The following is a 9,894-nucleotide window of genomic DNA, read 5'->3' as shown; positions in this document are numbered from 1 at the left end:
GAAGAATCACTTTCATTTGCATAGACCATACGGTGTAGTTGGTCGATGTTAGCATCGGACATCGTATGTCCTTCTTCATCTCAAGACCTTTATCACGTGCTTGAGAATCGTCTCCCATGTTTTGATCGAAGTTACAACTCCTCTTGTAAACGACCTTCAAAACCTGGAGCTCTGATACCAATTAAAGTTGCACAAACACAAAGATTATAAGAACTTCTCTTCTTATTAGATTTAGAAACTCTCTCAAAACTAAATCTTTCAATGTGTTTCTCTTGATGGAACATCTCTCCATGAGAACTCTTTATATAGGAAGAAGCTAAATCTTTTCCTAAGAGCGAAGCTACATCTTTTCCTAATAATAATATGGAAACATTCCTAAGCTCGATATGTTTTCTTTTTTCCTTAATCCATCAAACTCCACTTTAATGAATTAACTTGCTCCTCAAGTTAATTGGAATTATCCAACAACGCAAGTAAGAAATAAGTAGAATTTATAACTTCATATCTGCATACGTGATACGTGATACGTTTGTTGTTGTATGTGATCTTTCAAAAGTTTTTAATAATTCTTTGATAATGGGGCCCACACATCAAATAAATAAGCTCCTTGAGCGCGTGCATGTAAACGACCAGTGAAACGCGTGAGAGGGGAGAGAGAGAGCCAAAGCGGTTAAGCAAAATCTTGCACAATCTGTTGCCTCTCCTTGCAGAATAAATGTTGATCGTTGATTATATGAACGGGTAAGATTAAAGCAGATAACATGAATTTGTAATCATGTCTGTATACGTGACATGCAAGAAATGAAACTCTCCTTTTTTTTTTTAATATGATAACGATATTTAAAACCTTTTTTTTCTTCTAATTTTATGCAATTTAGTGTTTCTTTGTATAATTGTGTTTTTTTTCTGTGTGAATTCCCTCAGATTTAATTTTGGGAATGATAAAGAAGAAGTGAAATCACATTTATTAATTAATAAATGTCATGTATTAATAGACGCTTTTGTCTACTTCTCTAAACTGTCATGAAAAATTTTACCCAGGTGTTTCTAGCTAGACTTATTATTGTTCAGTCGAGTATGAAAATTTTGTTATATTTGAAAAAATATTACGGCAATATTTTACCAAAATAATAATAACGTTTGCACCAAAAGAAAAAGAAAGAAAGAATAATAACGTGTTAATATGTACAGTTTCTTGAGATCAAATATGTAGTAAAGTGACGTAAGACCGTCGAATACGTAATAATACCAAAAAGCTATATTTGTTGGTTCTGTGTGCATCGGGTTTGCGACGAAACAAAACGACGAAAATTTAAGAGTACAAAGAATATCTTTTCAAATAAATAAATAAATATATTATTTTCTTTAAAGAATTATTTTCTCATATTTGCAAAGAGGGTTGCTACAGTCGCCATTGCAAAGTAGAGAGTATGAGCTAGCATGACGATCTTTTTATACAGCCCAAAATGAAATATTGATCTGGGCCATGGAAATAGGCAAATTAAATCTGGTCCCTTGACAATAGTTTCTTTTTGGTTCTAACCGTTAAAAATGTAAAATGAAAACTATGTAGTACAATTTAGTCACATAAAGTAAGCTAAAATTAAAATAGTAACAGAAAAAACCTGCAAAATAAATACGAGTTGTGCATGATCCATCATTGTCATTGGATTATGACTTTGCTTAAGTCATATCGTAATAACATAACAAATTTAAAAGGTAAGAAAATATATATTATATTCGATTTTATGGTTGTTTAAAAAATGTTATCAATATCGTCTTTATATTCAGCATTGTATTTTATTTTTCATTTGGATTTTTGTCTTTTATGATCTGGTGGTATTCTCTAATGTGTGACCTTGAGCGCGTGCACTGAGCAAACAACCAAACGCGTGAGTTGGAGAGGGAGGCGGTTAGGCACTTTTTTTTTCTTCTAATTTTGGTGTTTTTGTTTTAAAAATTAAAAGAAAAATCATTCACACGTGCCTTTCCCTTATAAAAAGAAAGAAGAAGGTACACACACCTCTGCTAAAACGGTTTACTCTGAAAGAAAAAAAAAGAAGAGAGAATGAAGAAGATGATCGATGAACGTGATGATGCAGTAGACAAGAAAGTTGAAGAAACTAAGGAGGAAGATCCGGTGGTGATCACTGCCGCTCCAACTCCGGTGGAAGAAGGTATCGCCGGAAATCTCTCTCTCTCTTTCTTCTCTCTCTCTCTAGGCAACTAATCTCTCTCTCTCTCTCTTTTTGTGCAGCGGACGTCGCTCCGGCGGTCGTCGCTCCAGTCATCGCACCAGTCGTCGCTCCAGTTCCGGTGCTCGCTCTCTTCGCTGTCGTTCCAGCTGACGGTAAGTAACTCTCTCACTCTCTCTCTCTAGATCATCGTGGTTGAATCATGCGCTGAAGCTCTGACCGCAGACCAAACCGTACACCTCGTCGCTAGAATCTTGTTAACGGCGTCGGATAACGCCATTAGAGATAATAAAAGTTGTTTTGAGAGAGTGTGGTGTGCTGTTGATATGTCTCGCTTTTTTATTGTTTCTTTTTTTTGTGCAGTTTCGGCCCGCATCGCTACGGATCCGTCGAGGAGGTATGCGGCTGTCGAGGTTGATCCGATGATCCTGGAGGCTGCGCGCGAAGATCCTATGGCTCTAGACTTACTTGAGGAAGTGATTCAAATGGCCATTGACCAAGCCACCGAATCGGCCAACCGCGGAGGCGGAGGCGGAAAGTGATTACATGGGCCTTTTCTGGGCTTCTTTTAACTGTTTTCAATAAATTTTGGACCCATTTCTCAGGGCATGTATTAAAACGTATGGGCTTTTTCTAATCTTTCATGTTTTAGACTTTTTAAATAATGGCTTTTATTATTATCAAGTCATTTCCCGAAAATAAATATATAGCACTCAGCAGTACCTATGTTTATTCTATTAATAACTGCGCATTTCCAACGACGTGAATTGTATTATCATGTTATACCCTTACGATGCTATGTTTTTTCGCATACAACAGAATTTCCAATAAACTAGTTAACGGATGGTGTTCTGATAAAATGCTCTGTTTTTTTCTTTGGTTAAAATACCACTCTCTTTTGATGGTAAAATCATGTAAGTTTCATCTACGTTGATTGTGAAACAGAGGAGAGGATAATGGGTTGAGAAGATTGTTCATAATGACTAAGGAACAACAATGATGATGCTTGTTCAAAATCAAGTCCTAAATTTTAGAACTACAGATTTGTTTTTGTGAGTTAATTATCGATGATGGTTCTCACATTTCAAACTTTTTTTTTTTAAACGTCTTGTTGTTTCACTTGTAAAATTTTGCCGATAGGTTGTTTTGTCACAAAAAAAAATGACACTTACCTATTGTTGACGGAAACTGTTTAGGCATTAAACGTTGTAAAAAGTGAAATGTCAACTTTACTAACAGACTTTAGTTATCTCAATCTGAATTTTCTCCTTTTTTCCTTTTCTGGTCTGAAATGAGCAGTGACGGATTTGTTGGCTATAAAGAATGAATTGAACGATCCCCACAAGGCCACAATGTTCTGGAGAACTGGGATGTGAATTCAGTTAATCCATATAGCTGGGAATAGTGGTCACTTCCTGATGGCTATATCTCTGCACTGCAATTCTTCTCTTTTCTCTAGTACACAAGTCAAAGAAACCAAATAGACATTTGAGAGTTATGTCTTTTTTTTTTTTTTTTTTGGTAAAATGTAAAATATTATACCAATTTTAAATTTTTGACAGACTTTACAAAAAGAAACTAGTAGCGGAAAATAAAGAAACAACAAACAACTACAGACAACAACAATGGAACGGACCAAGAGCAACACAACGCAAGCGGTTAAACAGAATAAAAGCGAGACGGGCTCGGACCTTACAACCCGAGAACTAGATGAGAAACCGATTAGTTGCCGCGAGCAACCGAGAGAAGGGCGCCCTCAAACCCTGATTGCAGCGGTTCCTACAGCTTCTAACCGAAACCCAGTGCGCACTCAGTAAACTCTATATATATAAAAGGGGCGGATCTAGGAAAGACAACGAGCTGCCCCCAGTAAACTCTACAACTACCTTTATTTTTGCCAGACTTGCAATCGATCTTATGGCTTAATTGGCTGAAACTCACCTTTGACCACAGTCAACCAAGGTTCGAAACAGCCCCTTCGCACGGTTTTTTGTTTGTTTCTTCATTTATTCTTCTGTCCACGTGCTATATTTTTTTTCCTCCCTTCCTCTTTTTAATACATCAACTCTTTTCATTCAAATAAGTTTTATTTTTAACAAATAGTCCCAATTTTTTTTATCATTGCATTTTGCTAGAGGTTCATTATTTTTATTGAAACACTAAATATTCTTTTAGTTAACTATTTAGTTTATGTTTTTAAAATTTTTATCCTTACTAAAATATTTTTTAAAACAACTACGTAAAATTATTAAAATAAATTCTTATTAATTTTTATTTCTTTATGCCCCCACTCAAAAAAAAAATTCTAGATCTGCCTTTGTATGAAACATAGGACTTCCTAGCCAAAGCTTGTCTGGTACATTGTCTCCTTGCCTCGGAGACCTCACTTATCTACAAACTGTAAGTTATATACTATTCTTGCTATGTTTCATTCTTGTTCCTTAGTCTTTTCAATTGTTCTTTGATGAACTTAAGGTTCGTGGTGTAGGCTGTTGCAAAACAATGCAATCTCTGGTCCAGTTCCTGAAACGTTTAAGAGGTTGGAGAAGCTTCAAAGACACGATCTTTCAAACAATTCATTCACTATCGGCTTCATCTGGAGAACTCGAGAACTTGAATTACTTTTGAGTGTTTCTTTTGAGATTTTGACACTCATTATTTTGCTGCATGTTTATAAAATTCCAGTTCAAGTCTCTCGGTGTCTTGTTTTGTTCGTGTTCATTTGGCTTTTTCAGGCGGTTAAACAATAACTTTTAGGAACCTTCTTTGGGTCTCTATGCAAGATTGAGGGACTCACTCTAGTGTATCCTAAACTCTGCTTTTTTTTTTAACTCATCATCAACTTTCATTCACCAACTTTTGGAGTTACACATGATTTTAAACTTTTGGAGTTACACATGATTTTAAACTTTTGGAGTTACACATGATTTTAAACTTTTGGAGTTACACATGATTTTAAACTTTTGGAGTTACACATGATTTTAAACTTTTGGAGTTACACATGATTTTAAACTTTTGGAGTTACACATGATTTTAAACTTTTGGAGTTACACATGATTTTAAACTTTTGGAGTTACACATGATTTTAAACTTTTGGAGTTACACATGATTTTAAACTTTTGGAGTTACACATGATTTTAAACTTTTGGAGTTACACATGATTTTAAACTTTTGGAGTTACACATGATTTTAAACTTCTCAGGAGATTGAACCACTAGGACAAACGAACTAACCTAGTATCGCGTAAGATCACTTGATTGGACCCGAAATTAATCAAACATGAGAGATTGTTTATTTGTTGTTCGTTGCCCATTTCACCCGATGAGATGAACTCTTCCTACGACTCAGATAGAGCCACCTCTTAACCACCTAAATCGACCACATGAGACGAAGACCTTACATCCAGCAGTGATAGAATCTAAACCGGACTACTAATTACAAGGGAAAAGTGCTAATCACCAAAAGTTAAGAATGATAAGCTTGGACCAACACATCCACTCCTTCAGGAGCATTCCCGGTCTAGGTTGTACCACAGTGTGGTAATCATTTTGAGGATATTTACCTACTTACTAGATTTTGATCCGCGCTTAGAAAACGCAGATTTATTTTTGAAATTAAATAAATTCTTCTTATATAACTTATCCACTTCAAATAAGTTCATTGCTCCGGCTCGGAATACGATTAATCTGGCATGGGCTACATGAGCTCCCAATAGTTTACCAGATAAATTGATAAGTCGGGCATTCCCGGCCCACCAAGCGAAACCAGTGGTTTCTTGGTCATGACCAGCTAAAGCTAAAGTTCCATTAAAGAGCGTTTTCACGTGGTAGAATCTCCTCAAGGAATATAAGGTTTTCATGAGGCATATAAGATAATATATAGGTTTGGGTACATTTACCCGGGTGCACTCAATCGTACCAAAATGAAAAAAAAAAACAAAATTAAGCTGAATTTCATCAATAACCGAGCATATCATATATCTTTGGAACCGAAATATAGAAACCAAACTGAGAATCAAATGAGTACTTAAAATTTTTAAATACAAATTATATACCTACAAATATTAATTATATTTAATTTCCAAATAACCAAATATCTTAAAAATGCAATTTATAAACCAAATTATGCAAAAAATAAATTAATGACTCAAATGTTATTTTATTCAAATAATTAATAGTTAATTATTTATCATATATTTTCTTTCCAAACAACCTTTTTTGACATCAAACGACTATTCTATTATATTCTTTTCCAAACAACCTAAACTACCTGATTTAAAGCGCAAAATATTTTACATTTTTGAAAATTCAATAAAATGTATCATATGCATTGTTACAATTTGTAAAGTAAATAAACACATTTTATTTAAACTAGTTTTTTTTAACTAATTCCATTTAAATTTCCAACCCGTTTAGATCCATTTAATATTTTTAGTGATAAAATTAATCACTTAGTTCATATATAAGAATGTAAGATCAAATCTTAATAACTGATTGCATGTAACTAATTAAATTAATGTTTCATAGTTGAATAGTTGACATTAAGGTTTTTAGTTTCAAATTCACGTAAAAATGAAAAAAAAAATGTTATACACGAGAGGATTCTCGAATACAACTTATATTAAATATAACTAAACCATTGAAAAATTTATACTATTAATAAAACTATATGTGGTAATGATCACTTCATGTGTAAACATGTATGAATAATCTATCATATAATCATGGAATTTATTATTAGATTAATTATATAAAAGATTACGAGAGAATAATAAATGAGTTCATTTAATTTTTTTTATGTGTTAGACTAAATACACTTATGTTATTACTAATTGATGATTTTATATGATATTAGTGGTCGGTCGGTCCGCGCTTAGGGCGGAAGTATTACCTTTATCTTATCTTTATCCTAAACTTAAACTAATTGGTGTTGTTAAATCTCTCTGACACTGAATGTCCCTGAATTTTTTTGTTCTTTAATATTCTCGTGGTTTTGGGTATAATTATTGTTAGTATGAGTAATTCACGTGTAACATTGTTTCGAATGTTTGAATACTTTTATGGTGTGTTTATAGCTATCCTTTCAATTTTTTATACTTGTTTGATTTTTTTTTTCCATCAAATTTTGTTTTAATAAAAAGAACGGACCAAGCCCAACGGCCGAAACCCAAGTACAAAGACCCAAAATACTAACGGGCTACTTGTTTGATTTAACCAAAAGTTAAAACATGAAATTTACATTCTTTGTTTCCAATTGTGGGGTCTCCTTTGAGTGGCCCCATTATCCCATCACATCAATAGGGCCAATCTCTCGGCTGAAGAATAGTTACTCAACAGGTACCACGACACATTCCAACCTCTAACTCTAATGTACGGAACTGGAGTAATTATTTGTTTCGATGCAGCTTTGACTTGCTAATCCATATCCTCCGTCAATACGCGCGTGCTACATTGCTAATCGTGAATAAGGAAACACGTGATCGCTGGTGATTGGTGCATTATGTGTTTAAACTTTTTATAAGAAATGTTCATCGACTGTAGCAAAACAATTCACGGGAAGTTCAATAACTTTCAAAGGTCAGAAGGAAAAGAAAGTCAAAGAGTTGACTCCATGGGTTAAAGAGACTTGTCAGGCTTGTTCTCAAAGCTAGCTCCAAAAGCCCAAACATGATAGTTTGAGACTTTGAGTTATGACTAAAAATCATTATCGAAATTATTGATACACAAATTTACTTTCTAGAGGACTCCATACCACGCAATTATTTGAGCGAGAGTTTGCATTTTTTTTCTTTCTAACATAGTTAGACCGGCCGACCTTAATTTGTATTCTCAAAGACTTGTGAGATTTGCTTTTCCATATTCACAAACAAGTCTTTGAGAATACAAATTCTTCCCATTTTAAATTTATTTCTGAAAAAGTACATGCTATATGGTTAAAACGTATTGTATTTGCAAGTGTAATATTTCTTCGTTTATAATGCTGAAACAAGTTATATACAATATAAAAAATCTTCATCGATTCTAATTGTACCTTGACCAGTTGTTTATCCAGTTATATACCTATGTCGACGTGTATATATTAGGTTTGTAGTAAAGACGATGTACTGATAAGCGTATTAATTTTTAAGCTTAAACCAAACTTTGGTTTATAAAATGTGTAGTATTTGTATGAAATGTAGTGTTTCAAAAAAAAAAAAAAAATTGTATGAAATGTAAGTACAGAGTGCAAGGGTAGCAAAAACGTCCAATAACTGAAGAATATTTGGGGCTTTGGAATGGTATTAGATATTATTACTATGGCTGTCATTCTGTGAAGAAAGTGATATTTCCTTGTTTTTTTTTGGTTTTATTTATTTATGAACTTTGTAATGTATTCAAAAGGACTTTTATTCAGCACTGCACTGCAGAAGGGAGATTTCGCCATCTTCTTTGTCACAATGTCAAGTTGCTCTCCATCCTTGGATTCTCTCCATCACATCCAATTATCCAAATCTTTCTTTTATCTTTTTCCTCTTGGATATCCCAATTTTTAAGTTAATCAAAGTATATTTACTTTTAGGTGTTTTGTTTTGTTGTTTGGCCATCTTTGTTGCCTAGTTATACACATTTTTTCTAGAGTTTTATAAAATTTCTGCAAACGTTACTATCAGGTCTGAATATTCACAAGGGCGAATTTAGAAATGTACTATAGTATATGATCTGTATACAACAAATCCGAGTGCATACACAGTTTTAGATGATTTTTTGCTCAACACTAGATTCTGTAGTCGGCACAGATTTGGTTTTATATATTGAAAAGCTGGTCAATTCGGTTTTCAAGTCATACTCATAAGTTATAACCAACACCTCTCTGTCTATGTATACTGAAACCGTCAAAGAGAATACTGTACATGCATTCTGTAAACATAGTTGATGCATGTGTGTGTGTGAATATACACAATATCTTAGAGATGTAATCATAAAAATGCATTATATCTCAATTTGGACCATCGGTTTCTCATGAAAAAAAAATGAAAATCTTTTGACCAATAATTATGTAATTAGTAGTGGGTAATTTGCCGGTGGGAGTATCCGATCATTAAATGCTTTTTACCCGGATTTATTTGCCGGTACGAAGTTGAAGGGCAGAGTGAAAACTTAATGGCAAATGATGGCTCGATGATGCGGTTGGACAGAAGAAGAAACGACAGTGGCTTGTGTCGTTTTTATTCGGGTAAAAAGATAATCATGTAAAAAAAAAAGATAAAAATCATTTCATAATGATGTAAATGTTATGAAAGTCATATAGAGACAGCGCCGAAAACGTTGAAAAATATAAAAGATGTGGGGCCCGCTGCACTATTTGCACAGTAAATTCTACTTCTATATAAACGATCGATTCGATCGTTTATAAATTATCATTCACTCTTCTCATCACTCTCTAATACACTCTTTCTATCAGTGTTATTAATTCTACGGGTATAAATTTTCCCTTTATTTAAATTCCCGCGATACAATAAAATTCCAGTTCTTTTTATAACACGTTATCAGCACGAACACTCTGCGATTCGGTAAAATTTATTTGTATCATTTATACCCTGTTATAATGGTCGGTATACCGCCTCTACTATTATTTATATCATGTTATAATGGTCGGAATACCGCCTATATTATTTACTAGTAATTTAATTTATTTATTGGTCGGCCGAGCCGCCTTATAT

General features: G+C 33.7%; 1 protein-coding gene across 1 annotated transcript; it reads left to right on the top strand.

Annotated features, from left to right (window-relative positions):
• Window positions 1-2,057: 2,057 nt before the first annotated feature.
• Window positions 2,058-2,884, top strand: LOC106299651. The gene is made up of 3 exons (XM_013735710.1): window positions 2,058-2,177; window positions 2,258-2,350; window positions 2,559-2,884. The coding sequence occupies exons 1-3, from the start codon at window positions 2,069-2,071 to the stop codon at window positions 2,735-2,737; spliced, it is 381 nt and encodes a 126-aa protein (XP_013591164.1). The 5' UTR covers window positions 2,058-2,068; the 3' UTR covers window positions 2,738-2,884.
• The last annotated feature ends 7,010 nt before the right edge of the window (window positions 2,885-9,894 follow it).

Source organism: Brassica oleracea, chromosome C6, assembly GCF_000695525.1.
Source record: "Brassica oleracea var. oleracea cultivar TO1000 chromosome C6, BOL, whole genome shotgun sequence".
NCBI lineage: Eukaryota > Viridiplantae > Streptophyta > Magnoliopsida > Brassicales > Brassicaceae > Brassica > Brassica oleracea.
The sequence above is the reverse complement of the archived record's forward strand: the minus strand, read 5'-3'. Positions and strand labels throughout refer to the sequence as shown.